At 43.3% G+C, this 20,052-nt stretch overlaps 2 protein-coding genes and 1 long non-coding RNA gene across 3 annotated transcripts in view; 1 reads left to right on the forward strand and 2 right to left on the reverse strand.

Annotated features, from left to right (window-relative positions):
- Positions 1 to 10,005: 10,005 nt before the first annotated feature.
- Positions 10,006 to 10,489, reverse strand: LOC116082076 (histone H2B type 1-A). The gene has a single exon (XM_031358886.1). The coding sequence runs from the start codon at positions 10,433 to 10,435 to the stop codon at positions 10,052 to 10,054; it is 384 nt and encodes a 127-aa protein (XP_031214746.1). The 5' UTR covers positions 10,436 to 10,489; the 3' UTR covers positions 10,006 to 10,051.
- A 188-nt stretch (positions 10,490 to 10,677) lies between these two features.
- Positions 10,678 to 11,166, forward strand: LOC116082075 (histone H2A type 4). Its single transcript, XM_031358885.1, has one exon. The coding sequence runs from the start codon at positions 10,718 to 10,720 to the stop codon at positions 11,105 to 11,107; it is 390 nt and encodes a 129-aa protein (XP_031214745.1). The 5' UTR covers positions 10,678 to 10,717; the 3' UTR covers positions 11,108 to 11,166.
- Positions 11,167 to 19,097: 7,931 nt separating this feature from the next.
- Positions 19,098 to 20,052, reverse strand: part of LOC116082077 — a 2,071-nt gene continuing 1,116 nt past the window's right edge. Inside the window, exon 2 of the long non-coding RNA XR_004115158.1 lies at positions 19,098 to 19,303. This is a non-coding gene — a long non-coding RNA (uncharacterized LOC116082077). The remainder of the gene's footprint in view (positions 19,304 to 20,052) is intronic.

Below are 20,052 nucleotides of genomic sequence, written 5' to 3' on the forward strand. Positions count from 1 at the left end.
GTCCCCAAATTCCCGGTTCGTGGAACCCCACGGAAGTAGGAACGCTGCGGGCCGGCTTCCTACAAGTTTCTAAGAAGGAAATGAACAATGAGGCCTCTTATATGATGCAATACTTAGCTTTCTCTGAGGAAATGGAGAGGACTCTCATTGCTAAGTCCCTAACTTGCTATATATTTAAAGGGGAAAGTGTCAATGAGGCTGTGACAGTTCAGCAAAGGCAGCAGCTTGGCTTAGTTTTGGTTACTAGCACCATGTCACTGGGCAGCACACAATTGTTGTACTAGTTAGGGTTTACATTACTGTGATGAAACACCATGAACAAAAGCAAGTTGGAGAGAAAAGGGTTTGTTTGGCTTACACTTCCCCATCATAGTCTATCATCAAAGGAAGTCAGGACAGGAACTCAAGCAGGCAGGAACTGAGAGGCAGGAGCTGATGCAGAGGGCATGGAAAAGTGCTTCTTACAGGATGGCTCCATGCAGCTTGCTCAGCTTGCTTTCTTCTAGAACCCAGGACCACCAGGCTAGGGATGGCACCACCCACAATGGGCTGGGCCCTCCTCCATCAATCACTAGTTAAGAAAATACTTTATAGCTTGATCTTATGGAGGCATTTTCTCAGTTGAGGTTTTCTCCTTTCAGATAACTCTAGCATGCGTCAAGCTGACATAAAACTATTCAGCACAATAGTGCCACATGATACACGTATATTACTAGTTGATTAATAGTGGAGAGTTTAGATCATAGAAGAAAAATGTAAGTCCAGGTGGAAACAATGGGATGTTGATTTTATTGCTACTATGTACGATCCTGCAGGCAGATGTAGTTAAATATGGTCCAGATTTGATGAGTTTCAGGATTTCAGAAGCTACAGCACAGCAAAAGGAACTGTGTAGCAGGCCTGGCATCCACTGCCTTTTTCAATTCCTAACAGGAGGAGGGCAGGAGGGTTGGATTAATGAGCCCAAGCAAGGAAATCAGGAGGATGAACAGACCTCCCCCCAAAACTCAGCTGTGCCTTCTTGTGCTTATCTGCTTCTGAATGCTTCTTCTGATTGCCTTCTGCTCTCAGATACAGAGAGAACTCTGCCATCTGCCTGCTTCAATCCATGCTTCACCGTCACTCCCTACCTATCCCTGTGCTCTTCCCTGGTTAAGGACAAAGCAGAGCAGGAGAATAGAAGTCCACCATGGTCATGGGGCAGGGGCGGGGAGAAGCTTCAACAGTGCTAAATTCAAAGCTGTTGCTTGAGGTGGTTGGAGAGATGTCCATGCGATGAAAGGACCTGCCTGATCTGGATGAAAGGAGGCAGGGGAAGCCATGAAAAAGGCTGTTCTTGAGTTGTCTTCCTACAGGACTGTTGAAATCTGCTGAAGGGAGTCTGAAACACACCATCCTCCACCCTTTCCCCTAACAGCCAGTGTTTCTTACTTCTCATGCCGCTTTCCTTGATGGGATTTACTCCAAGGGCAAGCACTGCAGCTCCTGCAGGAAGAGGGACAGCACCACACTCATCTTCTGAAGTCTTCAAATTGCCCTGCACACCCCCCAACATGTCCCTTCCAACTCCGTGTCTGGAAGTCTCTGGGGAGATCTTGCGTAAACCAGATTGTCTACACTGGATTTTGTGGCTCACACTCCTGTACTCTGAACCAGCAGTTGGGACTGGGTGTGTACAGTTCCTTTCCTGGTGCTCCCAGCAGGGTGATACCATGAGAGAGCAGTAGACAAAACAGAAGAATTTAGAAGTTTTAGGATTTGTTCACTGTAGCAGATCATCCTGAAAAACTTTGTTTTCCAACTTGTTACTCATATACATGTATTTCTGGGACTTAGTCTTATAGTAAATGGTCCCCCCCCCCATAATTTATTTATTTTTATTCCAGTTAATGGGGGAAGGGTGTGTAAGGGGGCTGTGATTGGTATGTAAATTCTCAGATTGTGTTGAAAAAAAAACAACACTTTTATAAACTTCTCAACCCTGCTACACGTTTTGTATGTTTGAAATCTATGTGCTGTTGCTGTTGTCTGACTTCCTCCCGTCTCAGATGTGTATCAGTAAGGCGGTACCCTCTTCAGGATTTTTCATAAGAATACACTAGAGACAATTCACCCTTAATCCCTTAATCTGCACCCATGTTGGAGAGTAATCAGACACACTTATGTTCTCTTTGGCTTTAACATCGTCTTATCTGTCCTGGTTTGTTCCCAGTTTCATTAGTCTTAAATCCCCTTTCCTCACAGCCCTATTACAGTAGAACGGTCCATCTTTAACTATTTATCCTGTGCTTCTTTACTTTTTAAATGAAAAACAGCCAACACTCACTAAAAAATGTTTTTGTCATCAAAATTTCTCTTAGATAGTATATTTTTTATGAGCCAAGGAGAGAACAACACTAAGCATTTTGAAGTGAGCACAATTATTACACCGAGGACACATTATTCACTGGAATATTTTTATTCTGAAACGTAACCACAACTTTTCTCAGAAATCATGGATATTTATGAGAGGAATGGTCCATCCCATTTTTGTGTTTTGTGTGGCATTATACCTCAAAAGTTACTGACATTCTGCTATGTCAGAGGTACTCTGAGGTACTCCATATTACTAACTCCCTTTTCAAAGCCTTGTTTGATGTGCTAGAATATTAACAGTGACAGGGAAGTCTTTTAATAACTACAAGAATTTATCCCAGTTTCTATTGCAAAAAAACAAAAACAAAAACAAAAACAAAACAAAACAAAACTCTATGGCCAAAAAGCAAGTTGGAGAGGAAAGATGTCATTTGGCTTACATTTCCATATTGTTGTTCAGCATCAAAGGAACTCAGGACAGGAACTCAAACAGGGCAGGCACCTGGAGGCAGCAACTGATACGGAGGCCAGGGAGGGGTGCTGCTTACTGGCTTGCTCCTCATGGCTTACTCAGCCTGCTTTTGTATAGAATTCAGGACCACCAGCCCAGGGATAGAACCACCCATAATAGGCAGGACCCTCCACCATCAATCACTCATTTAAAAAGTGCATTACAGCCATATCTTATGGAGGCATTTTCTCAACTGAGGTTCAGACAATGCTAGTTTGCGGGTCAAATTGACCTAAGACCAGCCAGCACATCCAGTAAGCCATCCAACTTAGCCTATTCATCAAATACCTTGTAAACATCTACCAAGTCTGGCATAGATTTATTTCCTCTTACTTTTATTAAGTGAGTAACATTTGCATCTTATACTATATTCAAGCATCCTTGTATTCCGTGATGGACTCTGGTTCGTTATTGTCACTTTTTTATGGGACCCAGAGGTTTTCATTCATATTAAAGGAAGATTTGTCGATTCACACAACGGAGGCTGTCCTGAACTCCACACCATCAGTGCTCCGTAGCTCTCACTGGATCTTACCATATTTCTAAAAATAAAAACTAGAGTTTTGTCATGATCTGAAACCGCTTCTCTGGCCATATTTGTTCTTTCCTTAAACATTCTGAGAGTGAGCAGTTGAAAGACCCCCAGAACTGGGAAGATCCTTACTCAAGTCTCGGGATGACGCAACCACCCAATGACTCAGGAGAGACTGAACTTGCTGTAATCAACATGAGGTTTATTCCAGATCTGGGGTCGAACTCATAGCCTGGCAGGCCAGAGGGGTTCGACCACGAACACGAAGAGTAAGTGGTATTTAAAGGAAAAAAACCACAAACTAGGGAGGTGAAAGGGTTACCAGGGAAACATAACAAGAGAACAATGGAAAATTCTAAAGGAACCCACTACCTAGCTGAGTCAGGTCACAAGGAAGTCATCCTGCACACTCATTGTCTAGAGGAATGTGGTCTGGTCAACGCTATCTTCTTAATGGCTGACCGCTCCTAGGACTACTTAGATGACCAATATCCTGTGATTTGGTCAATGCTGTCTTCTCAATGGCTGACCGCTGTCCTGTTCCTTATTCTGAGAAATGTTATCTTCTTAATAGCTGACCGCTATCCTGTTCCTGGAACTGACCAGTCCACATTCCTGGCTTGTTACAGAGACTTCCTATGCCTTCTTTAAGTAAAGGTTACACATTATACATACATTTCTATTAAATGCCCTCATTTTAAATTCTAAGATTCTCCAGCCTTTCACAGTGAAGCTCCTGGGTGGATGCTAGCCCACCCTGACTTCAGCTTCCTCCCTGCCCATCACACTCCTCTCTGCTTTCCAGATTCACATTAAAAATGGGGTTGGGGACTTGCATTACATCATTATTTTTAAATATGTTCACATTTAAAAATATATCCCTAGAACTTAAAGACGATCCCTGAATTTATGTTCCAGTTCCTTCAACACAAAGTTCTCAGATTTAGTCATTTCCCTCAAATGTATCTTGAATTCATTTCTGTAGGTTTGGATATAACTTTACAGACATGAGTATTAAGACAATTGTTAACCAGCAACCAAAGAGTACACATGGTGGGACCTATGGCTCCAGTGGCATATGTAGCAGAGGATGGCCTAGTTGGTCATCAATGGGAGGAGAGGCCATTGGTCCTGTGAAGGCTTGATGCCCTAATGTAGGGGAATGCCAGGGCCAGGAAGCAGGAGAGGGTGAGTTGGTGAATGGGGGGTGGGGGGGATAGGGGACATTTTGGAGGGGAAACCAGGAAAGGGGAAAACATCTGAAATGTAAATAAAGAAAATATCTAATTAAAAAAAAAGAGAATTGTTAACTTTGTAAAGTTTAAGGGAATTTTTTGTAGCTTGACACGGCAGAGTGTTGATTTGCTCTGTGATCGCTTGCTGCATGACCAGTTTTTTCTGTGGCTATTTGCTGCTGTTTGTGCTGGAGAATCACGGAGCCTTGGGAATCACTGGGAATCATGGAGCCTTGGGAATCACTGGGAATCATGGAGCCTTGGGAATCACTGGGAATCACGGAGCCTTGGGAATCACTGGGAATCATGGAGCCTTGGGAATCACTGGGAATCATGGAGCCTTGAGAATCACTGGGAATCACGGAGCCTTGGGAATCACTGGGAATCACGGAGCCTTGGGAATCACTGGGAATCATGGAGCCTTGAGAATCACTGGGAATCATGGAGCCTTGGGAATCATGGAGCCTTGGGAATCACTGGGAATCATGGAGCCTTGGGAATCACTGGGAATCATGGAGCCTTGGGAATCACTAGGAATCATGGAGCCTTGAGAATTACTTGGAATCATGGAGCCTTGGGAATCACGAAGCCTTGGGAATCACGAAGCCTTGGGAATCACTGGGAATCATGGAGCCTTGGGAATCACTGGGAATCATGGAGCCTTGGGAATCACTGGGAATCACGGAGCCTTGGGAATCACTGGGAATCATAGAGCCTTGGGAATGACGAAGCCTGTTGCCTTGCTTTCGTTGCTCAGTCTTCAGGGTCCAACATTCCTATACAGCACTAGAGCTCCCCATCAGTCACATTTCACTACTAAAACATCTTTGACATATAACCTCTATTTAGTACAAAGAAATGCAACTATTCTTTCACTAAATGGCTTCACAGATTTACATGTGTCTCCCATGTTTTTTTTTTTTTTATTTACGTGGTACAGTTACAGATGCAGGATGCCTTATAGTTCCTCAAAAATCTTGGCTAGATGATGATGACCAGTGCCACCTGAGTGCTGAGAGGTGCTTTCCCACTTAACTCATATCCTGGAGGATTTTTTGGTCTCCAAAAATAAGTTAAAATTTTGCTCTCCAAAAATAAGTTAAAATTTAATTTCATTTCTAATCCAATCCTTCGCTATTATTTTACCCTTAGAATACCAGGAGGCCCCTAAGGGGGATCCCACGCCTTCATACTTTTTCTTGGGAACAAACATCCAATCTAGACCTGTTTCCTTTCCCCAATAGTATCACTAGTGGGATCTTCTTTGACCAATTTTACCTGTCTCACCCAGTACTATCCATAATCGTAAATTACACCCTCGAATCACTGATCACTGGAGAGAAAACCCCTTCTGACGTTCCCACCACCAGTATACTAAATTCTCCCCACAGTCATGTTACTGTGTGAAAGCCGTGGTCTCTCTTAAGCTTATAACCGATGAATCAAATTCTCTGTGATCCTGCAATCCAGTTGTGTTCTTTGTGAGAAGGGCAAGCAGCTCTGACAAGACTCTGGTTTCAGCTCTGCTTTATCCAAGTCTAGTTCACCCGCCGGCCTTTGCCACGTGGGAAGTGTTTATTTGCACGGAACTATGCACTGGTAGATTAATATTTGCATATGGGAAAAGGCAACATTACTAGCAATGGTCTCTCCTCCCAAACAGTTTGAGTTTGTCCTCATTTCTGCCAGCTGAATATAGACAGAGAAGTGGCCATCTTCTTGTGGCCAGGTGCCTTGCAGGCCAGCTCCGGATCTCACTCCTCTGTGATCTCAACGGCTCAGGCACCCCGCGGAACAGAACTTATTTTGCCGAACACGGCACAAGTCCGTGGGTCTCTCACGATTAGCTTGGGCACATGACTTTCTCACTTCCCCATAGATGTAGCTGTTATATGGAAAAATAGAAAATGGGTGACATTTTATGCCCACCATGACGCTAAGTCCAGATGTGTGGCTTAGTAGACAGTCTCTTAGCAACCCAAAGACCTTATCAGTACTACCTCATTTGCATATCTGCCTCTGGTCCTGTAAGCTTGGTGACTGGAAACTTCACACTTCGCTCCAGTTCAGATTCCACTCACCTTTTGCTGTCCTTCCACGGCCTCATTCAAGCCATGCAGGTTTGTTGCCAAGTGCTCCAGAAGGCTGGTGGCACTCAGCAGAGCCAGGAAGCACAAGGGATGCCCCCAAGAGGCCAGAGTCTGCAGCTTACTGAAAGGGCCTTACAGGGATAACAAGCCCTTTCCTGTCAGCAACTCTGCATTGCGGTGGAATGTGTGTCTAACTCCATTCAGCAAGCCTCTGCCTGCAATGGTGGGGAAGACAGACACAGCTTCATGCCTGACCCAGTACCTCGTGTTCAAGATTAAGAACGTCATCTACAGTAATGCAGTGTCCAAGTAAAACTGGCCAGTGGCCACATAAAGTACACAAGACAAAGGCTCATTTAAAAGCCACCCACACTGTAATGGGCTGCACACTTTTGACTTGGTGTGTTTGGACCTTATAGATTGGATTTTTTTAAAAAAAAATGGTGTTAGCAGTGATATTTGATGTGGCAGGTTCACCAGGCAAAACTGCTTCCAAATCAGACTGTGTCTTTAAATATCCAAATGAGGGTTGCCACGTTTTTTCAGGGAAAATTCAGATCCCAAGTAAATCAGGTTGGGATGTTCTGTGTGAAGGTGTGGCTGTCTTGTCCTTTCCTGGCACTCTTAGTAATTAGCATTACCAGAGACAGGGCAGAAGAGCCCAGAGCTGCAGACTTGGGGAAACCTAGCATAGGACCAAAGAAGATTTTCTCTCTGTTGTCAATGCAGAGGGGGAAAGACACCCTGTAGATCAGCCTCTGTAGAGCAACTGAGCCCAGATTACAGAGGCAGTATTCTGATGAAACACTGCACGTTCACTGAGATCTCCTTACAAAGCAGATTCAAGTCAGAGTGTGAAATCTTGTTTCAAATCATTTGTGTTGGAATGCAACAGTTTGTGCACTGAGCCTGCCCGTTAACATTGTCATAATTTGTGCTTGGCTCACGTTTACTCAAGCTCCTGTCACATGGTATTTGTGTTCTTCAGCTCTCACTGGGATAAAGGTTACCCATATTTTAGCCAGAGGATTCTAAAAGATCTGCTCTTCATCACCCGGACTCACTCTCCCCAAGAGCAAGTCAATGCTAAAGAAAAAAATAAGACACTAATTGACTACTTTGAAATTTTAACTTTAATGTCAATGCTTTCATTACATTAAAATTTTAGTTTGAAAATTAAAAATTTAGTTTTAAAATAAAGTATACAGTTAAAAAGAATCATACAAAGACTGGGGAAATAGTTCGGTATTTAAGAGTACTTTCTGCTCTTCCAGAGTACACCAGTTCAATTCCCGGAAGCCACAACCAGTGTCTCACTACATTTAACCCAGATCCAAAAGATCTGATGGCTCTAACCTCTAAGAACACCTGTACACAAACACACACCTGAACAAACCCACATACTACACATATACACACATAATTCAAAGTATGTATTTTTTTAATTCATAAGAAAAAACTTTGCACACACACAAAAAAAAATCCCATTTTGCAGCAAATATTTGTACATATCTGTTCCAAATCTGTTGTGTATGAAGCTGAAACACTGATAACATTTTCAGGCTTGTTCTTTCACTTGAAAACGTAGTTTAAAATTCACTCATTATATTCAGCAATTGGTTGTTTTTCTTTTTCAATCACTAAGTAGTATTGTGTGAACATACCTTCCATCCTGGTTTGTTTTGTCAACTTGACGAAAGCTAGAGTTATTTGGGAAATGGCCCTTCAGTTGAGAAAATGCCTTTATCAGATTGGTCTGAGTATGCAAGTTTGTGAGGTGTGTTCTTGGTTATTGATGTGAGAACCATCCTGGGCTGGTATTTCTGGGTTGTATAACAAGACACGGCAATACGCGGCATTACTCCATCGTTTCTGCTTCGTTCCTACCACCAGCTTCCTTCCATGAGTTCCTGCCCTGAATTCCCTTCATGATGAACTATAATTGTAAGATGAAATAAACACTTTTCTTCCAATTATGTGTTTTGTAAGAGTTTTTATTTTTATTTTTCAACAACAGAAACCTTAGCTAAGACACTCTCCCTCAAAGAACAAGGTCCCATTGGGCTATCCATCTCACTCTAGGCTGCATTCCACACTACACTGCAAGCTGGTATCGCTGGTCCTTAGTATGGAGCTGCATCAGATACAACTCCACTTTGTAGTGTTCTTATTTTTCTTTTCAAAAAAAGTTGAGAATTAGAAGAATTAGACTGTATGACCTTTTTGGAGGAAGTGTTTCACTGGGGAAGAGGGTGTAAGGGGAGGGAGATTTTGTGGCTTCAAAAGCCTAGACGAGGCCTAGCCTTTCTCCTCCTCTGCCTCCCCGTCTCTCTCTCCCCCTCCTCCCCTCAGCACCATGTCTGCTTCTAGCCATGATCATGATCTAACCCAGCTATAAGCAAGCTACCTTAGTGCTTCTTATAAGAGTTGTCTTGGTTATGATGTCTCTTCACAGCAATACAGCAGTAAGACAGTACCCAGTGAGTGGCATTGCGTGGAAAAGCCATGGAAATAAGTAAAACAATATTATCAGAGTATAAGTGTGTAATATACACACCAGGGTAAGGGAGTCTGACCAAGGCAGAGGACGGTGGACTGCTGTGCAGTAAGCCGGGCTCTCTTCCTTGTTGAAACTTCCTGTCCTTGCTGGTTCTGTTCTACCCAGTTAACATTTTCAATTATCAAAGCCATACTCTACATGATGTAAAAGCTATGTCAGGTTTGGAAAGAAGCCTTTTCTGCCTACTTATCCCCCCAAATAGTCCTATCCCTGGGTAATGCAGTGCTCATTTAGAGCCGTCACAAAAAAACAAAAAAACAAAAACAAAAACAAAAAAAAAAAAAACCGGCAAGGATCTAAACGCTGGGACAGCTCGGCCCTGACTAGAGATGGCATCACCCAAAAGCACACGCCGAAGCCGCCATTTTGGCAGAAGCGTGAAATGCCGTTATAACCGTTTGTCAGTTGACTAACGCTGGCATAACATGAAGCACTTGAGACAGCCTTCTCAGGTAAGCTGCCCTACCGACTGTTACATTCCCAGCTAAACTAACGCCCGACACCCTCACTACAAAGACACCAGGCCGGGGAGCCCTCCGCTTTAGGTGGTGGGTTACTTTGGTGTTATGAGGTCCCCTGACACATTTGAAACGCTGTTGCCATGGCACGCGAGACTCAGATCCTGAAGACAGGCCGGACCAGGTGCTGCTCGTCAAGAGCCCGCATACCCGACCGAACGCAGTGCAGGGCCAGCAAGCGCAGCTCCCTTAACAGAAGAGGTGGGTGGCTCTGAAAAGAGCCTTTGGGGTTGGAGTGAGTTGTGCTAACTCACTTGGAGCTGGTGTACTTGGTGACGGCCTTGGTGCCCTCGGACACAGCGTGCTTGGCCAGCTCCCCGGGCAGGAGCAGGCGCACGGCCGTCTGGATCTCCCGAGACGTGATGGTAGACCGCTTGTTGTAATGCGCCAGGCGCGACGCCTCGCCTGCGATGCGCTCGAAGATGTCCGTCACGAAGGAGTTCATGATGCTCATGGCCTTGGAGGAGATGCCGGTGTCCGGGTGCACTTGCTTCAGCACCTTGTAGATGTAAATGGAGTAGCTCTCTTTACGGCATCTCTTACGTTTCCGGCCCTCCTTCTTCTGGGTCTTGGTGACCGCTTTCTTGAAGCCTTTCTTGGAGATAGTAGCGCCTTTTGCCGACACCTCTGGCATTGCGACTCTCAAAACAGTTCCAACTGCTGAGAAAATGCACACCGCTTGAGGCTGAGAAGAGTGGTATTTATAGGCGAGGACCTTGGATGACGTATGAGCACGTGTAATCTGATTGGACAATAAGCTCTTGGTGTATGCAAATAAGGGGATTCGAGCAGTACTTTCTGATTGGTTGATCCATCATCAACCAGCCAATCAGGTGGTGAGTGTAAGCTGCCATTAGACTATAAATAGGCGTGGATGGGCTGCCTCATTTTACTGCTTTAAGGCTTTTGAAGGATTATGTCGGGCCGTGCAAAGCAAGGTGGCAAGGCTCGTGCCAAGGCCAAGTCTCGCTCTTTCAGGGCAGGTTTGCAGTTTCCTGTGGGCCGTGTGCACCGGCTTCTTCGCCAAGGGAACTACGCAGAGCGCATCGGGGCTGGCACACCAGTGTACCTGGCGGCCGTGCTGGAGTACCTGACGGCTGAGATCCTGGAGCTGGCGGGCAACGCGGCCCGCGACAACAAGAAGACGCGCATCATCCCGCGCCACCTGCAGCTGGCCATCCGCAACGACGAGGAGCTCAACAAGCTGCTGGGCCGCGTGACCATCGCGCAGGGCGGCGTCCTGCCCAACATCCAGGCCGTGCTGCTGCCCAAGAAGACCGAGAGCCACAAGTCCCAGAGCAAGTGACTCCCGAACAAGTGACAGCAGCCAACAGCTTAAAACAAAAAGGCTCTTTTCAGAGCCACCTTCATTTTCATGAAAAGCTGTACATGAGTTTTTCTCCTGAACAGATATAAACAACGGTCAATGTATAATTAACTTTCGACAATGGTAAGGCCTTCCATGTCAAAGTATTAAGGTAGGAAAGTAGGGGTGTTAGAGTTGTGTGAATGTAGTGTTTCAGCAACTCACTCAAAAGTAAGCCACTACCGAAGGGAAAAACTGACAAAAAAGGCCTGGCAGTGGTGGCGCACGCCTTTAATCCCAGCACTTGGGAGGCAGAGGCAGGCAGATTTCTGAGTTTGAGGCCAGCCTGGTCTACACAGTGAGTTCCTCCAGGACAGCCAGTACTACACGGAAAAACCCTGTCTCAAAAAAATTAAAAATAAAAACATAATAAAGTAAGCCACTAATTCAGCTCCTTCCTAGCTGAAAGCATAGGATGACCCATTCTGCAACTTCTCAAAAGTGCCTTAAAAAGAAAAAGCTGTTGTATCAGTGCTAAAAAAACGAGTAAAAGGCTAGAATGTTGGTCAAACAAGCTCATTTAGAGAAAATGAGTTACTCCTGTCAGTTTTGAGGGCTGGAGTAAAAGGCTTATCAACTTGTAATTTTTATGAATGTTTTCATGAAGTATCCTCTACAGAGGACAGATATAGGGTCGGATGCCTTAGAACTGAAGCAACTGGCCATTGGGAGCTCCCATAGCAATATTAGGAACCAAGCTTAGATCCTTTGCAAAAGCAGCAAGTGTTTTTAATATTTGTTTCATCTGTCCAGCCCAATTGTCATAATTTTTTGAAATCCAGGAATGGATATTTTTAGGTTTTTAGCTAGAAAATAAAACCATTTGATTGATTCATTCTGTAGAAGCTTACTGCCTCCATCTGCTAAGCTAGGCCTAACTTGGGAAGCTTCTAGCCTCTGTACGATCTTACCAAGGCCTAGAATGTTCTCAGTCTCTGAGACTTAATGCTGAATAAGCTCACCCTTTCTAGTTCTTTCTGATCTCTGGCTGGCTGTTTCAACTCAGCTGTTCTGGCTCAAACTTGTCTCCAAGCTGACTAATTCAATCTAGCATCTCTCAGTTTCTTACTGAATTACTCTGCTTGGCCTCATACTAATTTGGCCATCTGTTCTAATCTGGATCTTTCTGTCTTCACCTGTGTCTACCTTGTTCTCTCTTCAGCCCCGCTCTATAAAATTCTCCCGGTAAAACTATTACATTTCTTCTCTCTGCCCCTTTAAGTGGCTTTTCTTTCCTCTCTTCTTGGGAGAGTTGAGCATATCCTATTCTGTCAAATCTCTCTCACCACTTTGTCTGCCACTCAACCAGACAACACTTTTAAACACAAGTGCTTCCTTCTACAAATTAACTTTACCTTCATTGTTTTGGGATTAAAGATGTTATTTATACTAAGGGCCTGTCTATATCCCAACCAGTGGAAATTAATGGTGTGTACTAAGGTCTGAGACACAACCACAACAAGAAACAGGTTTTTTCAGTAAATAACACAATCCCAAGGTATACAGTATGATAAAATATCTTGCCACACAAAACTTCAATTTAAAAGATTTTTTAAAAAAAGGTTTGTTTATAGTAATGTTGTGACAATAGCTTCCTTTGCCAGACTGAGAGCTGCTGCACAAACCAAAGCTCTCTCGGCTTTGGGGATTCTTCTGCTACATGAGACACTTACCTCTCCCTCCCCCGTACCCCCTCTCTCTTTTCCCTTCCCCCTGCCACCCCCCCAACAAGCAGAAGTTAGGTGTGATTACAGAAGTCAAATGAGAGTCTGGTCAATATTTTAGGGTAACGATTACACAATCTGAAGAGAAAACCAATTTTGGGTGATGAGGTTGCTCTAAGATCAGTCTCCTCTTCAGATTGTTGTCCAGATGCAACTGCTAAGGAGGCTTGCCTTAGGGTCATGCTCTAGACAGCCTGTGCTTAACAATCCTTAGGCTAAGAGTAAGGTCCTGCTAACTCCCAGGTTTTTCTTTTTTATACAATAACTTAGTTTGAAATTCAGTTTGAAATGGAGTTAGTTTTTAGCCATTATGTTCAATACCATTTATGGCAAGTGTACCCATACATATTTTTACTATTCATTTGGTTTGTGACAATTCTTGAGGCCAAATGAAAAATCTTAGGGAAAAGGTAATTTTTGTCTCCTCTGAAAATTCACGGATTTCTTACTAGGGATCACTGAAGTCAGAAAGGTTGAATACATTAGGAAAGATTGCTAAAGTTAGTATGAGGCCAAGCAGAGTAATTCAGGGAACTGAGAGAAGCCAGATGTAATCAGTCAGCTGGGAGAGAAGTTTGAGCCAGAACAGCAGAGTTGAACCAGCCAGCCAGAGTTCAGAAAGAACTGGAGAGCATGAACTTAATCAGCGGTAAGTCTCAAAAGCTGGGGCCATCCTAGGCCTAGATTAGATTGTACAGAGGCTTGAAGCTTCCAGGATTAGGCCAAGGTTATCAGATGAGGCAGTAAGTCTCAGAGATGACAACTGCATCAGGAGAACAATAGTTACTTTTACAGTGACCTTTTTCTCAATTGTAGCCTTTAAAAACCTGGGATGTTTATGATTGGTCTTGTTTATGTTAGGCTTTGCATTCTGCTCATCCAGATCTGAGAGTAGTTGTGTGAGAAACAGTTCCCGTGGCAACCATATGGTTGCAGAATGAAGGAGGAGACCAGAGATGATTTGACCAGGGGGATGTTACAATTTAGTCCTATGAATGTCAGCCACGGGCTCACTCAGGAACCATTCATTAGAACAGTCAAAAGCATATCATGTTTTATAACTCTTGTGAGGTGTGTCCTTTTAAAAATGTGTTTTAAAAGATTCTGACATACAGCTTCTGAGTGAGATTTAATGTGTATGTGGTATGTGTGTGATGTGTGTGTGGTATGAGTGTATGGTGAATGTGGTGCATTATATGTGTGATTTGTGTGGTGTATGTAGCATGTATGTAATGTGTGTGGCATGCAGGATATATATGGTGTGTATATTAAGGGTAGTATGTGATAATGTGTGTGTATAACTATGTGGTTTGTATGTCTGATGTGTATGTGTGGTGTGTTATATGTGTGTGCATAGTGTTTTTTGTGTTCATGAATATGTGGTGTGTGATGTATATGTCTTGTTTGTATATGCCATAGTGTTTGTGTATGTGAGAGTGTACGGTGTGTACGTAATATGTGTGTAGTTTGTGTGTATGTGTTTTAAGTTTGTATATGTGATGCATGTGGTTTGTGTGGGTATATCTATATATATACGTAGTTTGTATGTGTATGTTATATATTCATATGTGTGGTATATGTGATTTATATGTTTGTATGTGAGGTGTATGTATATAATACATGTACCCAGTTAGTGCTATCTTACAAAATGTCTCTTTTGGTCTATTCAAAATTTTAAGCAGTAATCTGGTTTCTCTTCATATCACATAATTATTGAAATTTTTAAAAATACAAATGACAATTTCACTTTTGTTGCTTTTCAGCATTAAAAAATGTTAGCCACAGTAAACCTTTCTTGGAATAGTTACAAATTATGAATATAAGAGTCTTACAAAGCAGTTGAATATTTAGACTGTGTGAAGTATGTGAGGTGTGTGTGTGTGTGTGTGTGTGTGTGTGTGTGTGTGTACTCAAGTACATGTGTATACCAAGGGTCAAATTCCTTGGTAATGTGATATGCGGTTACACGTGCACTCCACTGAAGTCAAATACAATCACAGCTGACACTCCGGTCCCAGCAGGCCCCGCCTGTGAAAGCGATCTACTATGACCCAATCTCTGCATTGACGCTGAAAAAACTAAGTCGTCAGATTCTGCAGATCTCATTGACTAAGTCTGGGGAGAAAATTAGAAATCAGTGCTCAAGTGCTTCAAACTGCATTTCGACTTCAGCTGCAGCCTGTTAGATGATCGTGTGCCTGGAGATATGTTTCTAAGATCACACGTGACTGTGAGCAGAAGCTGTCTGGCTCTCTCTAGGGCTGATCCCAACATGCAGCTGGCTTCCCAAGGGCAAGCCCTTCAAGAAAACAAGGCACAGTGGCCAAGACAGAAGTTTGGGTGTTTTCTAAATTCATCTCTGAAGTAACAGACTGTGCTTTCAGAACCGCCTCGCTACCACTGTACAGGAGAATGGGGAAGTCACAAAGGTATGAGGTCCAAGAGATACCATTTCACCCCAAGACTGTGGGAGACCATTACTGGTAGAATCAGTGTTTCCCAAATTTGTTAAGTCATGGAATTCCCTGGCTCCTAATTCTGAATAAATTTCAGGCTGGTCTTGACCTACAAAAACTTCCACAAGAGAAGGGTTGTTAACAAAAAGTGCTTCAATTTGTTTTGATGACCAGGAATGTTTAGGGAATGTCCTAGATTACCTACCTGCAAATGCCAGATGAGTGCTTGATGGAGAAGCAAAACTTTGTTATCCAAGACCTAATTTTTTTTTAATTTTTACTTAATTTGTTATGGGTATGGGTGTTTTGGCTGCATGTATATCTGTATACCACAGGGTACCCATGAATGATAAAAGAAATAAAAAGAAAAGGAGAGGACATGACTGTTCCTAATTATGGTGGAGGAGAAAGTTTATTATAGATATGTGGTAGAGCATAGTTAGAGGCAGACACATCTGGGAGAGTCCAGACTGGTCCTGACCCTGAACCATGTGGGGAGAAGGGGAGGGGAAGGGAGAGAGGGGACCCAAGTACAGAGAGATCATGGGAGGCCAGAGATCCGGGCAACCAGGAGGCCAAAGGTACAATAGAAGCAAAAGAGGGCAGATGGGACATTTTCTAACCAAAATGTCTAGATTACATAGGGAAGAGCCTCTGGAGGAAGGGCAGCCCAGCCCCTAGGCTGGGGAGTTTTGGGTAGAGTGTGCTAGCCATACCCTTTAACAAGTAGGGACTGAGGAATGCTGGACACCAGGTCTGCTTTGACGTGTTAAATAGACACCTCAGCAGCTTGTTTGAAACTTACCCAGTACCTGGAGAGGCCAGAAGAGGGCACTGGATTCTAGGGGACAGGAGTTATAAGCAGTAGTGAGCTGCCATGGAGGGGCTGGGAATTGACAGGTCCTCCAAAAGAGCAGTCGGTGTTCGTATTCACTGAGCCACTTCTCCAGCTATAAAATATAAAAACTGTAAGCTTATCCTTCCCCAGGGCAGACATGTTAAAGCATCTTCCTTTGATGGTAGCTTTGAAACCATCCCTTCTGGGATGCCTGTACCATACAGATAGCCTTGGACCCCACCTGTTCTTTAGCAATTTCCTTACCACTGGGCAGTTAAGGGTTTGGGAGAGGATTTCCAATTATACATAGTACTAAACAAACTTCTTTTCACAGAGAAATGTATTTGGTTTTCTCCCCTTGGGACAGATGAGTAGAAGTGAAGTTTCTATTTCAGAAGTCAATTTCCATTTCCTTCCTTTTTTTGTTAAATGTGTTATTATGGAAAATCTGTGAAGAAAATAACATTGTGAACCTCCTCAGACACTACTGACCAGACTTCGCCATATGAATTCATAACAGCCTTGGTTGTTCTGCACGCTGACCCAGATTCCTGGGAAGCAAGTCTAGCCTTTGGTCTCTTGTCATCTCGTCTGAAAATACACCAGTCTGTTCCTCTGAAGGACAACGTTCATTTTCTCTCAGAAGCACCAATCTTAACTTCCAAATCAAGTTGGTGGGCAGCTCACAGGTATATTTGATTGAACCACAAGACCCTCCATGTGATACAACTTCCCTCTCAGACGCTTATAACCCCTCCTGTGTACGTCCATACACGCTTGCACAGGGATTTCAGAATTCTCTGTGCCTTGGATCAAACATTTCATACAACTCTTGTCCCTGACTGTGAGGCAGGATAAATAGGCCAGGAAAATGTGGGGAACATGGGAAGGAAGAGTAGTCCCTCACTCAGGCATCTGCTTCAAGCCTTTTAGAATAAGTGCAGCAAGAACACCAGCACAGTAGACAGCTTCCAAGGCTCTTCTCCTTTCCCAGCCACGAACTTGTGATTTTCTAGGGTATTGCTGTTACCAAACGTTTCTCCTCTCCCCCCCCCACCCCCACCCCACAGAGTCCTATCTGGAGTACTGTTACCAGGAAAACTGGAGTCTCCTGTCTTGTTAATTCTTAGTCTTAGTTAATAAAGTTTAAGAACAAGGAAGTTGAAGAACAAGGAGGACAAGAAAGAAGAAGAAACAACCAACTTCAGGACAATTTTCTTATAGTTTAAAAAAAAATTCCAAAGAAGGCAAGCTGTATGTAAGTCTCAGTCTCAATAGCTGCCTGTAAGATGGAAATGGGGAAGAGGGAAAGAGAAAGCTATGCCATTTAAACTAAGCTAACATGAAGGTCAGCCACTGATGAACCATCCTGCCTCCATCTTGGGTTTGAAAGCTATCTTACAGCAAAAACAAACTAGGTTCATTTCTGTTTGTGATTAAATATGTTTCTCAAGGACTGGGCTATGCACCTCCTAGAACCTTAACTACAAAGGGTTCTGTACTGCCTGTTCCAGGAAAGGGCAACCATGCCTTTGTTTCAAAGGGTTACTATGACGACCTTTTGTTACAACAACCTTGTTATGACTACCTTACTATGGCCATCTTGCAGTTGTCTTTGCTTCAGGAGGTTATTATGACCAATTTGTTCTGCTTCTGTTCTGCTTCTGTAACCCTGCCTGTTTGCCTGCCAGACCCCACATTTAGAAACTTCCTACCCTGAGCTGTAAAAACCGTATTGTCCCCATATCCAATGCTGACCTTTTAAATCCCCTTCAGGAAAGTCAGCCTATAGACCGGTGATTTTTTTTTTAAAAGGTTTCCTTTAATTAATTGCTTGCTTTAATTAATTTGGCCATGATTTGGGTCAGTGGTCTTTCTCCTCTTACCTGCAGGATTAATACCACATGGTAAGAAGGAGAGTTTCAAAGACAGGAAAAATGACCAAAATGACTAAAACAGGCAAATATGGACCCTAGCCAGCATCCAAAACAAAGAGACAAAGAAAAAGAAAAAAAAAAAAAAGGTCACCTCTTTGTGAGTCAGAAGGGTGGGCAGACCCAAAAGAACCTCCTAGTGGTTCCTTGGTTGCTATAACAGAGAATGTCTTTGGGAGGAGACGTCATCCCATGAAAAGGATTAGTATTTCTCCCATCTCTTTGGCATAGCTTAAGGTGTATCTGCCTTCCTGAGATGTGATCTCTTAGCCAGGGATTGACTGGTCCTGTTGGAATATTAATTAGGTCTCCATCCAGGCCAGAGATCTGTTCTCTCCAGCAGAAGAAAATAGATTTTCCTTAATGTGCCTTTAATGCGAAATCACAAGAAACCCATCTACAGGCAAAGGATGTGTTCTAAACCCCTGTGCCACTCTCGTGGATTCTGTCTTACTTTATCAGGTAGTGATTGCATCGTAGGCATCTCTGGAGCCACCTCACATACCTTTCTTATCAAACGAGAGAAAACAGGAACAGTATTTCTCAGCAACATTATGAGTGGTAACCAGAGAGCTACCCAAAAGTTACTCAGGGCTGATGCCAAGACAGTGAGTTAATTAATTAATCTCTCTTGGATCGGTCTGCTCACATCTGACTTAAGTCTCACTTTGTGCTAAGAAGGTGTTCTTCGATGTGTCTTACTGTCTGCTGAGCACACTTTTTCTCTGAACTTTCACATTTAAGCCTACATTAAAATATGTTCAGAGAGCTGGAGAGAGGGCTCAGCAGTTAAGAAGTTCTTACAGAGGACGCAGACTTGGTACCCATCCCAGCACTCACTTGAAGGCTAACTACTCTCTGTCGCTCCTCCATCTCTAGGAGATCTGATGCCCACTTCTGGCCTCTGCAGGCATTGCACACATGAGGTGTCCTGACATGCATGCAAGTAAAAACACATACATAAATAAAACACAAATAGATGTTAAAATATCTTTAAGACAATTCCAAAGTCAGAGGCTGGAATGAAGGGTCAGCAGTTAAATCTTACAAAGGTCCTGAGAGATGTTTCTAGAACCTATGAAAGGATGCTCACAACTGTCGGTAACTCCACCTCCAGGACATCACATTCCCTCCACCTCTGTGGGTACCTGTGGTCATGTGTGATCCTTGGTACAACAGGATTCCTGTGAAATTACAAATGACCTTCATCAGCCATTATTGACCATCCCAGAAAGAAAATCTGCAAGAAATAACCTGTCTTCCCAAATAATCTGTCTTGTTTGAAGTAGATAATTTGAGGAAAGAGAGAGTAGGAAATTGCATGTAAGCCCCCTATGGCTGTAACAATTTCCTCATTCCCAACCCCCTCACTCCACTCCTATGAAGGACTGGAGCCCTGTTTTTCCCCTGGTAGACCCCTCAATTTCCTGCTAGAGAGGCTGCCCTTGCTGTGCATGCTAATAAACCCAGGCCTATTTGTTGAAGGTCAGACTCTGGTCTCTTTTTGTCTTCTGTCTCCTTACACTGCCTCAGAAATTTTACAATGTGGGCACCTACAAAATTAAAAATAATAAAAATAAATCTTAGAGGTTTTATATAAAAGTTTTAAATAACGGTTTTATTACAAATCAACTCATTGTGAAATTCTTTTCAGTGTCAAAGCCATGAACCCCAGGGAATTACTTATTTTTCTATTGCTATAATAGAATGTTGTGACAAGGCAATTTATAAAGGAAGGGTTTATTTGGATTATTGTTCCAGGAAGTAAAAAGTTCATCACAATGAGGAAGGAGTGCATGCAGCTAAAAGAGCAGGCAGAGAGCTCATATCCTGAAGCACTAACACAAGGCTGAAAGCAAACTGGAAATGCCATCTTTAAAGTCTCCAAGCCCATCTCCAGTGACAAAACTTCCTCCAAAGCCACACCACCACC

Source organism: Mastomys coucha, unplaced genomic scaffold (assembly GCF_008632895.1).
Source record: "Mastomys coucha isolate ucsf_1 unplaced genomic scaffold, UCSF_Mcou_1 pScaffold7, whole genome shotgun sequence".
Classification (NCBI taxonomy): Eukaryota; Metazoa; Chordata; class Mammalia; order Rodentia; family Muridae; genus Mastomys; species Mastomys coucha.